This window comes from Pipistrellus hanaki, assembly GCF_964339955.1.
Source record: "Pipistrellus hanaki genome assembly, chromosome: 13".
Classification (NCBI taxonomy): Eukaryota; Metazoa; Chordata; class Mammalia; order Chiroptera; family Vespertilionidae; genus Pipistrellus; species Pipistrellus hanaki.
In genome coordinates, this window is record NC_140515.1 from 38,821,028 (window position 1) to 38,836,189 (window position 15,162).

The 15,162-nt window shown below is 48.8% G+C and overlaps 1 protein-coding gene across 1 annotated transcript in view; it reads right to left on the minus strand.

Moving 5' to 3' along the window:
• RFTN1 (raftlin, lipid raft linker 1) overlaps positions 1-15,162 on the minus strand; it is a 175,154-nt gene that overhangs the window by 67,755 nt on the left and 92,237 nt on the right. Inside the window, exon 4 of the mRNA XM_084903306.1 lies at positions 13,318-13,426. Within this exon, the coding sequence (XP_084759432.1) occupies positions 13,318-13,426 (109 nt within the window). The remainder of the gene's footprint in view (positions 1-13,317; positions 13,427-15,162) is intronic.

Consider the following 15,162-nt stretch of genomic DNA (forward strand, 5'->3'; position numbering starts at 1 on the left):
TAAACGAAGTAGGCAGGTGTCTTACTGCAAGACTTTTTGAGTCTTGGTTCTTTTAAGACACTGGTTCTCAACCTTCCTAATGCCTCGGCCCTTTAATACAGTTCCTCATGTTGTGGTGACCCCCCAGCCATAAAATTATCTTCGTTGATACTTCATAACTGTAATTTTGTTATTGTGAATGAATCATAATGTAAATGACCTGTGTTTTCTGATGATCTTAGGCTCTACAGCAGCGGCTATAGATTCATAACAGTAGTAAAATTACAGTTATGAAGTAGTAACAAAATATAATTTTATAGCCGAAACTGGTTTGGCTCAGTGAATAGAGCGCCAGCCTGCAGATGGAAAGGTCCCAGGTTCGATTCCAGTGAAGGGCATGTACCTTGGTTGCGGGCACATCCCCAGCAGGGGGTGTGCAGGAGGCAGCTGATAGATGTTTCTCTCTCATCGATGCTTCTAACTATCTCTCTCCCCTTCTCTCTGTAAAAAATCAATAAAATATATTTAAAAAAATAATAATTTTATAGTTGGGGGTCACCACAACATGAGGAACTGTATTTAAAAGGGCCGAGGCATTAGGAAGGTTGAGAACCACTGTACCTAAGGGGAACTGTGACCCCTCTCCACAAGATGGCTTACCATGTGCGTGCTTCCCAAACACACCGGACGGCAGGCCCTCCTTTTCTGAGGAGTCCTGCAGGGCAGGCACACATCAAGAGGCACAGGCCTACAAGGAAGAAACTCTCGCTCTTGCCGAAACCGGTTTGGCTCAGTGGATAGAGCGTCGGCTTGGAGACTGAAAGGTCCCGGGTTCGATTCCGGTCAAGGGCATGTATCTTGGTTGAGGGCATATCCCCAGTAGGGGGTATGCAAGAGGCAGCTGATCGATGACTCTCATCGATGTTTCTAACTATCTCTCTCCCTTCCTCTCTGTACAAAATCAATATATTGAAAGAAAGAAAGAAAGAAAGAAAGAAAGGAAGGAAGGAAGGAAGGAAGGAAGGAAGGAAGGAAGGAAGGAAGGAAGGAAGGAACTCTCTCTCTCATCCCTTTGGATTTCACCCTAGGCCAAAAAGGGATGCGGCGGGCTGCCGTCCGCATGGCTCAGAGGCAACAGGAGCTGGAACCTGGTCATTATCCCAGCCCGTCCATTGCCAGTCTCCTTCTGGGGCCATTTCAAAACGGTGGGAGCAAGACACACCCCGGGTGCCCATGGCTACGGCTATGTCCTGGGGAAGCAGACCTTTGTCCCTCACTAGCAGGAACTCCCAGGAAGGCCAACAGCCAGCCCCACCACCGGGCCTCAGGCCACGTTACATGAGCCTTGGCACCACCACCAATCTCGGATCAACACGGAAGGAATGGGGGAGACACTGGCCTTCCCAAGGCGCCAATTGCCACCCAGGAGGTGGAAAGGTAGGCAGGTTTCTTCCTGCAGACAAGTTATGCCAGGCCTCATTCCTCCCTAAAACACAGCATTCGCGGGCACAGGTCTGCCGCCTCTCTCGGTTTACCTCTTTGCTTTCCAGTCTTTTGCCTGCTCATCCAGCATGCAGAACAGTTTCTTATTTCTTATATTTGGGGCCATTTCTCTGCAGAGACCACACACACACACACACAAAATGCAGGCCTGACCGCCACAAGCTGCCCACAGAGCCACCAACAGGCCCCTCTCTCTGTTCTGGGCGCATCCAAATGCCATTTTTAGGAATCCCAAGTTCACTTTTTTTTTTTTTTCCCCCTTTCTGATTTAACTGCTTTTTTTTTTTTTTTTTTTTTTGGTGGTTATTATTTCATGTGATATGTGCTCTGAATGCTAGACATGATGTAAAATGGCGATGCTTTTACGTGGGCAAGTTCTCATCCCTAGTTAGATATTAAAATTTAGTCGCTTAGTAAAAAATTACACGAAAGAGGAAAATGAAAACAAGTTTAGCAAGCCTGTGGGGGGAGAGAGAGAAAAAAAAAAAAGCCCATTTTAAATTTGAAAGTGAAACATAAAAAAGAACAACGGAGAACCACCCTGTGAATGACAAAGAACTACACATAGAGTTCCATGGGGGTAAAGGGCAGTGGTTTTCAACCCAATGGCATTTTGGGTCAGGTCTCACAAAATACGTATTCAGGAGGGGGAAGGCCACCAAAATAGCTCCCACAAAGGTCACCCGTGACCGCGTGCTCATGGCCATGCCACCCACAGGGCTGACACCCCCGCCCCTGAAACACCTCCCTCACATTCAGGGTTGTGAATGCTAGAGTCTCCCAGAGCTCAGTTCCAGGCCCTTTTCCCGCTCACCCTCTCCCCTTTCCTCAGCACATCACCCGTGACCACGGGGCCAGGACCTTTTGCCAGCGGGGTCTCTGCCCTCCGCTCCTGGGCCACAGAAACAAGGCCTGAGCCTTCCCCATCTCAGCAGAGAGTCCCCCCTCCCCATTCATCAGCTGCACAAGCCTGTTCCCTCCCTCGACACGCCACACACCACTCCCCAACCCACACTATCCAGTGATCTGCCTGCTCCAGTCATTGTATCTACCCACGTCCCCTCCTCTCCACCACAATGCCACCACCTAAGCTTACCTGTCTACAAAGAGCTCCTCCCAGTGTCCTGACTCAGTGGTCGGCAAACACATTCGTCAATAGAGCCAGATATCAACAGGACGATTGAAATTTCTTTGGAGAGCCGCATTTTTTAAAATTTAAACTTCTTCTAGCGCCACGTCTTCAAAATAGACTCGCCCAGGCCGTGGTATTTTGTGGAAGAGCCACCCACAAGGGGCCAAAGAGCCGCGTGTGGCTCTCAAACTGCGGTTTGCCAACCACGGTCCTAACTGAACCCACCACCCCTGCAAGGAGGAGCCCATTCTCCAGCTTCTCCTCACAGCTTTCCAATGGGCTTCCATGGAATTGAAGATGAGCTCCCACATCCTGAGCCTGGCCTGCGGGCTTTGCCCTGCGAGCCCCGGTGAGGCCTCCCGCCTCCTCACACAGCACCCGAACCTCCGTCCTCTGTGGTCCAATCCCAATGGCCCTCTTCCCGTTCCTCGAGGAAAACACGTTCCCTCCCAGCCATGGCCTTTCTCCTCACCATTCCAGCCCCCACTCCCTCCACTTTCCCAGTGCAAATCCCACTTCTTTCCGGGGCCACTGCCTCTTCCTGCTGCCGGGACCCCTCGCCCACAGTACTCCAGGGCACTTACCCCCGGCATGTGACACCCGCTCTGTGTCTGTGTCCTCAGCTCGGCTGTGAGCCTCATGTGACCAGGGACAGGACCTGTGTTGGTTCACGAAGGCCGTGGTCGGCAAACTCATTCGTCAACAGAGCCAAATATCAACAGTACGACGACTGAAATTTCTTTTGGGAGCTGAAAACTAACTTCTGCGCGTGGGGCCGCGAAGTTTCAATCACACTGTACATGCGCGCCCACGCATGGTATTTTGTGGAAGAGCCACACTCAAGGGGCCAGAGAGCCGCCTGTGGCTCTTGAGCTTCAGTTTGCTGACCCCTGCACTACGGGGATCCATGAACATGACTGCCTAGGAGCCCTCAGAGATCTCTTCAAAGACATACTAACAACCGCCGGCCCCCTGATACTGGGTCTTGGATTCATGCAGGGAGAGAAAACGACGCACGAGAACTTGCCTCCTCTTGGGAGAGTGATTATGACAAGCATAGGGCCACCCCCCTCGTCTCAGGCTCAGATTCACTTCAACCAACCTCCCTGGAAAGAACAGGATAGTCACAGGCCAACAAAAATACTAGGAGGACAGAGGATCAAGAGAGGCTGGGGCGGGAGAGAAACTTGGTAAGAAAACAGAGGCCTCCAGACAGCAGCTCTCAGCTTTTCCTCCCAGTGTGAAGGCTTAAGCTGGTCAACACCCTCCGCCCTCCTCCCCCAGCCTCAGGGGAAAGGGCAGCCAGGCCCATGTGCACAGCTGAGGCCAGGTCTGTGTGCTCACCCTCCCCCACACCCCCCTCCACCTTGTATCACCTCGGGCTTCCATTAACTGTCCCATCTCTACTGGCACCGTTGAGCTTTTAAAGATGCTCAGATCTCCTCTTAAAAACAACAAACAAATAAACAACAACAACAAAAAACCTCCCTTTTCCCTGTACTCTGTCTTAGCCACCATTCCCTCTCTCTCATTCTAAATTTATTTACTTTTAAACCCATGGCAGGGGGCCCTCTGCCTGTTCTCCCCCCCCCCCATCCCCCCCCCCCCAAATGCAAATTGTTCTTGCAAGACTTAGTGGCCAAACCAGTGGGCCACCTGCCAAAGGGGTTCCTGCTTTTTAGGCTGTTTTCTAGTCTCCTCCCTGAGGTTCTGTAACACTGAATCTGCTCTCTCCTTTCTCCCCACTTTGTAAAAGTTCTATCTAGTTAGTTTTCTGGATCGTCTCCAGGATCTCAGTGTTCTCCACTCTGCCCTCTGAGAGAGCTTTCCCATCCCATCCTGTCCCGTGGCTTTACCAGCTCAACTAGAGGGCCCTCCTCCGCATGGGGTCCTCGGCTCACTTCCTGGCCCAGGACAAGGCAGGGACAAAGCGTTAGAGCAAGCATTTAGGCCCTCAGCTACTCAACACTGCTGCCATGTTTTTATTGTGTTTTACAAAAATACCACTCCTCCGTGGATTGGAAAGCAAACAAGACCCAGTCCTTCTACCACAGACGATTTGAGAAACACAGGTCTAGACCTCGCAGTTTTTACTTTTCAGTGGATCTGTTTACACTGGAAATGCAAGAGACTTCACAATAACAAAGGAGAAACACTACCAACCTGTCAAAAACAAAGGAAACCAACTAGTCAACCCAACAACAACAGGAGATCTTGTGACCCTGGGGCTGATTTTCAACCAGGTAACAATGAGCTGATTGGAAGCAGGGGGCCACTTCCTCACCATCATCACCTGCCTGGTCCCCTGTGGGCCTCTGAGCCTGCACCTCAGACACCTACAGCGCCACTCCTAGCCTGTTCCTGAGCTCCAGCCCAGCAACCACAACTGCCTCCTGGAATGTTCCCTTGAGTGCCCCACTGTCCTCAGCCCCAACATGTCCCTCCCCCATCTCATTCTTGCTCTGCCTCCAACGGTTCCCATCCTCACCAATGGTCCCTCCTCACAGACCAGCCACCTGAGTGTCACCTTGTGCTTCTCTCTCCCCTTTTATGACACAGAGCATTTTAAAAAACACACATTTTTTATGGAATTGGAGAACATCATGCTGAGTGAAATAAGCCAGTCAATGAAAGAAAAACACCATATGACCTCACTCATTTATGGATAATAAAGAACATTATAAACTGATGAACAAAAAGATAGATACAGAGACAGTAAAGCAACAAACAAACTGTCAAATTACAGCGGAGAGGGGAGAGTGATATGGGGGAGATAAAGAGATCAACCTAAAGACTTGTATGCATGCATATAAGCAAAACCAATGGACACAAAACTCTGGGGAGGGAGGGTATGTATGGGAGTGTGGGGGGCAATGGTAAGATATGTACACATATAATACTTTAATAAAAAAATGAAAAATAAAATACAATACACATTTTTATTGGTTTCAGAGAGGAAGAGAGAGGAAGAGAGAGATAGAAATATCAATGATGAGAGAGAATCACAGATTGTCTCCTGCATGCCCCACACTGGGGACTGAGCCTTCAACCCGGCAGGTGCCCTGGCCGGGAATCAAACCGTGACCTTCTGGTTCATTGGTCGACGCTCAACCACTGAGCCACGCTGGGTGGGCAACAGAGTCTTAATGATTCTTCCTCTGTTTCTCTTTAATTTGTTCATCTACAAATATTTATTAAGTTCTGCAGACACAACAGCAAACAGGATACCACATCCCCTGCAGTGCCTCATGTCTCACCCTCAGCCTCCTCTCTGCCCAGCCCCCAGGCACATCCTTCCGCACCGAGGGGCACCCTCGTTCTAGAATGACACACCATTTTGCCTCCTCCCACTCCGCCAGAGCTGCCTTTTAAAACTGTCACGATTCTCTTGGGTTGGGGAGAAGAAGGAGGGGGCAGTGGGGAAAGGAGAGCCTTTTATACATAATTTTCCTTTCACTCTGAATTTGCACTAATTAAATTAGATTCTCTGCACTGCACTTGTAGAAACGAGGCCCTGAATACTCAACAATCAGCCAGAAATTAATGATGAGTCATTTATATACCGCAGGCAGAGTTTCGTAATCCTAGGGGGTGGGGATCTTTTGTTTCATTAAAAGGAGCCAATGAGATTTTTTTTTTAAATCGGTCGGGTTCCTTTCTTTAGAGGCCAAGGTATAAGCAACATCATTTGGTTCTCTGCAGGGTAATGCATCTAGTGTAAGCCACACACTGGCCATCTAGCTCTGGCCATACAGCGGGACCCTCACAGGACAATGGCCTCTCCTCAATGGTCTTCATTCTAAAGGCTCCGTGGCCCACTGTGAGATAAAATGAACCTAGTTCCAGCAGATCGTGGAGGTCAGTGCTAATCCCTCCATCAGAAAAGAGTGAGTCTAAGGATCAGGGCCCAGAGCTGAGGGACTGAGGGCAAAGGCCTACAGGTCTAGCCTGGACAATGTCGGGGAGTGTGACTTTCTCTCATACCGCGTGTACAGGTTAATAATGTGGGTGTTTTTCAATAGATGGAGTTACACATATGTTGATATACATGCCATTCGATATGTATGCTATTTTGTTGCATTGAGTGCAAGCTTCAAAACGTCTTATGTAAAATTTTCTGGAGATGTTAACATCATAGATATTTTTACGCTTAAAAATGTCGAATTTCATGCCCCTCAAAAAAGCATTTGCAGGAAGTTTTTTATAATTATTTTTTAAATTTTAATTAATTAATTAATTAATTTTTAAAATTTCTTTATTAAGGTATCACATATTTGTCCTCAACCCTCCATTCCAATCCCTCACCCCTCCCCACTCATGCCCCCACCCCCCTGTTGTCCTTGACCACTGGTTAGGCTCATATGAGGAAGTTTTAATTCATTACTTTACTTTGAAGAAAAGTGCTGCTGAACGTTATCATATACTTCAGGAAACTTATGGTGAACATGTTCCATCTCAAGATACTTGTGAACACTGCTTTAACAGTGATGATTTTGATATGAAAGACAAAGAATGTCCAGGTCAACCGGAAAAGTTTGAAGACGAAGAATTACAAGCATTATTGGATGAAGATGTGTGTTGAAGTCAAAAACAACTTGCAGAAAGATTAAATGTTGCTCAGCAAACAATTCCCGATCATTTACAAGCAATGGGAAAGATTTTAAAGGGAGGAAAATGGGTGCCACATCAACTGTATGAAAGACAAATGGAAAACTGAAAAGTCATCAGTAAAATGTTGCTTCAACGGCATGAAGCAAAGTCTTTTCTGCATTGAATTGTGACTGGCGATGAAAAGTGGATTTATTTTGAGAATCCCAAAGGTATAAAATCATGGGTTGATCCAGGTCAACCATCAACATTGACTGGAAGGCCAAATCGCTTCGGAAAGGAGACAATGCTCTGCGTTGGGTGGGATCAGGAAGGTGTGGTGTATTATGAGCTTCTAAAACCAGGTGAAACCGTTAATACTGATGGCTACCGACAACAAATAATCAATTTGAACCACGTTTTGATCGTGAAACCACCAGAATGGGCCAGAAGACACGGCAAAGTAATTTTGCTTCATGATGATGCACCATCACAGACTTCAAACCCAGTTAAAGACACGTTAAAAGATCTTGCCTGGGAAGTATTAACCCACCTGCCGTATTCATAAGACCTTGCTCTTTTAGATTACAACTTGTTCCGATCCATGGCACACGCACTTTCTGAGCAGCACTTCAAAACATACAAAGTGGAAAACTGGGTCTCTGAATGGTTTGCCTCAAAACAAGAAAAGTTCTATTGGGACGGTATCCACAAATTACCTGAAAGATGGGGGAAATGTATAGCTAGCAATGGTTATTACTTTGAGTAAAGCACTTTGGATGTCTCTCTTGAAATTATCATGTTTTCCTTGATTACAAAATCCGCATTATTAACCGGCACACCTGGTAAGCTACAGGCCGAAATCCCCAGCCTGCACTGGGGGAGGTGTCCCCACGCACCAGATATGGCTGCACCACTCTGTCTCCCATGCCTAACCCTGCCCTCTGGCTGGGACAGCCCCACTCTCAGTCCCTGAGAGCTACACAGAGGAGATGGCATGGCCCAGTGGTCACAAGTGTGAACTCTGGGTCAGGCAGGCCGGGTTTAAATCCCAGTCATGCCTTTCCCAAGTGTCACTTTGGGCAAACTGCACAACTTCTCTGTGCCTCAGTCTGTGCACCTGTAAAATGGGGACACGCCTTTGGAGCAATGAGATGAGGGTTAAGAGTATAGTACAATATATGAAAAAGTCCTTTAGGACAGGGTCCGACTGGTACATAGGAGGAATGCCTCTGTGGTGTAAGATCCCATTTAAAATTCAAATAAATCTATACATACATAAATATGGGCCAGCAGCATATAATACAGCCAGGGGGGTGGGGTCGGATGGGGGTCTGTATTATATACTGCTGGCCCATATTTATGTATGTATAAAATTTAATTTTATTTTTTTAAATTTCTTTATTGATTAAGGTATCACATATTTGTCCTCAACCCCCCATTCCAATCCCCTACCCCTCCCCACTCATGCCCCCACCCCCCTGTTGTCCTTGACCACTGGTTAGGCTCATATGAGAAAGTTTTAATTCATTACTTTATTTTGAAGAAAAGTGCTGCTGAACGTTATCATATATTTTGGGAACCTTATGGTGAACATGCTCCATAGATTCTGTATTCCTAGAATTGAAGACTCTAGAGTTCCAAGCCATTTCCTGCCTGGTTCACCTAAGCCGGCTTGAGTAGGACTATTGTTTCATGGAATCGAAGGAACCCTGCCCAGAACCAGCTCCCTCCTCCTTCTGTCACCTCCCACTCTAGCCACATAGGGCCTGACTGTCTCAGCCTTGAACCTCTGGCTCACGCTCCTGTCCATACCAGGAACAGCACTGTCCACCTCACCCCTCCATCTTCCCAAGGCTCTGTCCCTCCCTTTTCGGAGTCCTCATCCTGTAAAACATCTCTACAAAACCTTCCCCTGGCTGCCCAGCCACAGAACCACAGAACCTCCCTGCTCCCTCCAAGCCCAGTTACTTCCTGTAGGTCTCCTCGGCCCCCTCCCACCGCCCCACCCTAGAAGGACCTACTCAGGCTCCACTCCTCAGCCGTCTCAGCCCCTGGGGCAAAGCCCTCACCTCCTCTGCTCTTACCCATAGATCCCACCTGTTTAAAAGGGAAATACCACGACCAGCGCAGCCTCCTGAATTGCTTCGAAGCACACACCAGAAAATGTGTGCAATGACTGAAAACCGTAAAGTGCTTTCCAAACATGTGAGCCCTTCCCCGAGATGCTCGGAAGAATGCAAAGTAACCTGAGGATGAACCCGTCGGCTCTTCATTCCCTGCCGCGCTGTCTCCTTTACGATCCCCTGGGGAAGTCCAAGGGGCCCACACACCCACCAGCCATGGAGAGACAGACTCCGGGAGTACCTGGCGGCGGAGCCTCTGTCTCCAGGGAGCAGAGGCGGAACCTCGCTCCCACAGCCTCGCAAACTCTTCCTCCCCCGAGCATTGGGATCATCGAGGACTTGGAAAACACAGCCTGTCCCAGCCTGCTCATGAATCTGAATTTCAAATGCTCTGTGGTCCATAATAAATAATGTACATAAGGGGCCGGTTGGATGGAGCACAGCAGGATGCAAGAGGGAACATCAGAACGCAGTAGCCCAGACTTAATTCGACTGGCCAACACCGAAAGGAAATGGGGCATCTTTTTACATCTCCCTTCGCCCTCGGTGAGAAACCACAGCGCAGAGCAGCTGTAAAATTATGGCACCTTTATGGCACCTTCGGCTAATTTTACATCACACGGACACAAAAGCGACTTTATTTTTCCTAATTACGGAAAAGAATGAAATCGCCGGACCCTCCTTCTACCCATGTTCTCTATCCAAGGGTTCTAATTTAAAATATTTGGTGGGGAAAACAATAGGGGGGGGGGGGGAGCATTGTCCTGAAGAAAAAAAGATCCGAGTCACTTTGAGCTTAATTCTAATACGCAGAGAGGAACATACGCTTCTCCCGCGTGATGGCACAATGACAAAATGAGTTAATTACTGACTCATCGCAAGACAGATGTACTCGTCCTCGGAACAGGAGCCATTATTTCACACGAAATAATGACCCAGATAAAAAGTAATGACTGCACGCGGAAGCCGCCAGGGACACAGCTTCATCGCGGCCTGGGTGAACGGCAATTAACAAGTGCCACCCTCTGTACTCACACACAGGGACCAAGCTGTTCGTTACATGTGTATTTATTGAAAACGCACAAATGGGTTTCAGTAAATTTCTTCCCAGGAAGCTCCCACAGCCTCCTACCTGTGTGATGACAGGAAAATGTACACGCTGTGTGGAATTCTGCCATCAGCTGGAGCAGCTGTTGACCCCGAAGAGGGGCCTCTGGGCTCCCCTCTGTTACACACACACACACACACACACACACACACACGCACACAAACACACACACACAAACACACAAACACACACCACACACACACACACACACACACACACACGTGGTGTTTTCTCCAGAAATCCTGTCCAACAACAGAAAAGAGGAGCAGAGGAAAGGGGAGGGGATGGGGGAGGCCCAGTTCCATCCATTGGTCCCTCTCCTCCTGGTTGCCATGGCCACCGGCCTAGAAACTAAAGCCACAGCCTGCACTGACAGCCGGGAATGCTGGGTCCGTCCCGGTCCAGCCCTCGGCCACGGGAGTGCAGGGGTGAATGGTGGCCCAGCCTCAGCACACACCCTGCCATCCATGACCAGGAACTGCCTCTCTCTGGAGAGGAGCAGGGGTGAGAGCCTCCAGCTCACACAAAGGGAGACGAACCTGGGTAAGAGCCTCAGGGCTCCCCTCGTGTGCAAGGCGTCTAGTCTGCCTGGACCCAGTGATTTTTATTGGAAAAACCGGGTGCACGGCAGGTGGGAGGTGACGCAGGGGGCTTTAACGTGGACACTTATGGGCCCTGACCGGGGTGCTCAGCTGGTTAGAGCGTCGTTCTGACACGCCAAGGTTTTAGGTTCCATCGCCGGTCAAGAAGATACAAGAAGCAACCAAGGAACGCATCAAGTGGAAGGACAGACGGATGTTTCTCTCTCTGGGTCTCTCAAATCAATGAAAAGCTTAAAGTGTATAATTTTTAAAATGCCGAAAACAAACAGAATGAATGAGCTAGTGTCAATGACTGATTTAACTAGGAAACAAATCATCAGATCCTGATGTATACTGTCTCTCTCTCTCTCTCTCTCTCTCTCTCTCTCTCTCTCTCTCTCTCTCTCTTTCACACACACACACACACACACACACACACACACAATGTGTGTGGGGAAAAGGGTGATGGGATAAGAGTACACGTTTTAAATAAACACTGGCTCGTCCTTCAAACCATAACTTTGAGGTTATCTCCTCCTCTGCTGGATGGATGTCCATCTACACTTCAGACTCTACAGACACACAGCATCCGACTGCCTGCTAATCAGGCCACTGTCTCCTTAAGGCCTGAGATGGGTACATGCAACGGGTCAGCCATGCATTGACCAGGTTTGGTTAAGACAAAAGCACTAAATCCCAAGTTTTTAGAAGACAGTATATAACGGTGTGGCCAGAGCCTCACGCCTCCTTTTCCCCACTTACCCTCAACTATTCTAAGCATCTGAGTCTTAATTACAAAACCAAGTCTAAAACTACCCCCCCAACTACCACCACCAAGTACTCAGGCCACGGGGTAAATTCGCCTCTCAGATGTCCCTGCCCAAGGTTATTAGAACATTTCACTTCAGCCATCCAGAGAAGATGGCCCTGCTTATACAGACAGCTACGTGAGGTCCACAAACACGTGTGTTCTCAGGCGAATGTGTGGGGGAACACAGATGCCCCCCCCCCCCCCCATTTCTTAAGTAATAATCTGAATTTTACCAGAGTAAAATTACCGGCAATTTTGGCCCGAGACATCATCTGATTCCTAGTCTACAGTCTAGGCCCCTGCCATACGTGAGCGGTGATTCCCGCGGCCTTGTGAAGCCTGAACACTCAATAAAGGTTGAAGGGAGGGCGGCAGGAAGGGAACAACAGGGATCACCAGGTGTGTACAGGGACAATCTAATCATTTCACTCTGCTGCAACATTCCTCTCAGCAGCCTCCCGTTGCTTTTACAGCCCCGTCCTGGCCCCCTCCCTCACCCCGGACACACATCCCCCTTCTTCCTTGAGGTCCTCTGATCTGTGGCTGCCCCTCGGCTCCCTCCTGCCTCAGGACCTCACACCGGTTGCTTCCCAGTCCCATCACCAGATAACCCCTCCTCATCCTTCTGTCACAGCTCAGGTACCTCTCCATGCCTCTCTAGGCCACAACATGTGGCTTGTGAGAACAGCAGGGCAGGGGCCACACACCTATTTGGGTCTCTGTATCCAAGCACCGAGGACTATTTCTAGCCCAAAGTTAGAAATGGCCAACATATATAGTTATTGATGAACTCCCTACTTGACTGATTGGATCTCACACAAATCATATCACCTCTACAGGGTGTGGAATTGTCCATTCTTGTGGAAGACTGGGGAGTGGAGAATAAGATAAGCATAAAGCAATGAACTGAGCCCCGTTTGGGCAAGGGCAATCCTTCTGCAGCCAACGCCATGGTATTAAAATCAAGTGCACCCTGCAATTAGGCGGCAAACCTCACGTGGCATCAAGAGGCGTTCAAAACCAGACACATTTCTGGGCAGAGACAGAATCCCCCGCAATTAGGTAACTTTCCCTGGTACGACTGCATGCCCTCGGCCACAGGGCTCTGGCACGCTCCCCCTCCAGGAAGGGGAAGGGCTGGTGGCAATGAGGAACCACAGGACGAGGGGAATGTGGAGTCTGGGAGGGTCACATCACCTTGAGGATTTGAGGGGAGTCCTGGCAGTGGGGCCCCAGGCCTGTCAGCTGTTCACATCACTCCAGCCTTAAAGGACAGGGTGCCAGGTCCTGCCAGGCTGGGGACAGGGGAGGAACCGCTGTGTTCCAGATCAGAGTGAACATCAGCCCGAGCCATGTGGGGAAGGGGTTGCACCCCCAGGGGGCTGCTCAAGGGCCCAGCCCAAGGAGTATGGCTGACCGGCCCCAAGCCAGCCCCTGCCTGTTCCCTCAGGGGAGAACCTGTTCGATGGCCTCCTCGATGCAGGGCTCACCTTCTTAAAGAACTCTGGGATGATTTTTTGGTCTGTCAGGTGGATTAAGGAGGAACAGCAATCTAATTCCAAGACGTAGCCTTCATTGTGCAGATCAGATTTCTGAGATCTGAAGAGAGAGAGGGGAAAACAGATAGGCAACAATTATAATTTTGCATGATATTAAAAAGAAATGGAGGTGTTTAACAAAACTCAAAATTATTTCCTGAAAGCAAATGGCAAAAAGGCAGTGCTGAAAAATACTCTGTGGTGAACAACTCAAACAATATATATAGAGATCTATATCATGCAGAAAACCTCCCACACAAACCATCAAGTAAAAAGACATCCTTCTAGAATGATGGAGTTCGCACAATATGGCTTATACATTGAACACCACCACCACCACCACCACCACACACACACACACACACACACACACACACTCCAGTAATGTGTCTTTAATGCATTAGCTGTATCTCTAATTTTTTTCTTTTTACTTTTTCTGAAGAGAATACATTCACATAGTCATCACTTACAAGACTTTAAATGGCTCGATCCCTACAGAAGACAATCTGGCAAAATCTATCACAATTAAAGCTGCAGCAAGAAAAGACCATAAGGCAACGAGAGCAGAAATTCTGGGAGAAGAGGGGAGGGGCTGAGGTAAACACCAGCATCCTTTGGGTCAGAGCTGAAGTGTGCAGGGCACCCCTGCCCCTGCCCCTGCCCCACACAGGTGGTGGGGCTGCCTCCCCCTTCCCCACCAAATGGACATGCGTGTGACACAATGCTATGCACATGCAGAACCAGAGGCAAAGTGGTCACCGGGACATCCCACTGCTGCTGCAGCCATTCCTTTCAGGGCTGCTGTAGGACACACCCTTGGGTCTGAGGAACTCCTGGAAGCCCCATGGAGGTGATTCCTGCAACAGGAAGTGGGACTGCAGCTAAGGGACAGAACGTGCTCTTTCTTCATTGTGGGGGTGCAGGGGGGGAGCTGCAGGACTTAAAGACGAAGCCTGGGCTCACACCACAAGCACAGTCACTCTCCACCGGCGGAGGGGATCACAAGCCCACTTATTAGACACTCCGCCAAAGAGGGACCCATGCCAGCCCCTGTGGGTGCAGGTATAGCCAGAAAACTCCTAAAAAGTGGTCACTGTCACACTGAACTCCACCAAAACAGTTCCCGCATGAATATTTGCTATAATCATTTTTAAAACAAATTTCTAAGATTCTTATGTATCAAGCCATTTATGCTACTATTAACCATCTGGGCATGGCTTCCATGAAACTCAAAAGTGAAAATATCAAAAGTGGATTTGGTTTTCCCCAGGTGTGCAACTGTGATTGGGTCAGCAAGCAACAACAGCATACTTTGGCTTTATTTTTCCTTCTAACCTATCCTTTCACGAGTAGGGACGGAGGCACATACGTCTAAAATAGAAAAGAATACACTGACTCCAAACTGCTCAAACCGGGATGAACGAAACCAAAAGAATAAGCCACTTCTGCGCCCCACCCTTCTTGCCTAAAAGTTTCATCAGAGATTAGATTCATGTTCTCATCCATCTTGCTACTGTTTTATCCCCCACATCCCCCCGCTCCACAAACAAAAGACATATGAAGAAGAACCACGGGCAGAAGATTCCAGACTTTCGAAAGAGAAGACTTGGCCATGGCATACCGTCATGTTCTGTGTGGGTCTCAGACAACAAAGACAGGCGTGGGAGGAGGCGTGCTCACAGATGTGAAACCCCAGCTGCTCTGTCACATGGAGACTGATGCCAGACTGCAGGAGGTTATTTATAAATACCCATTGAGGCTCGAAATGATTAGGCTGAAAAATAGTAATCATCAAGT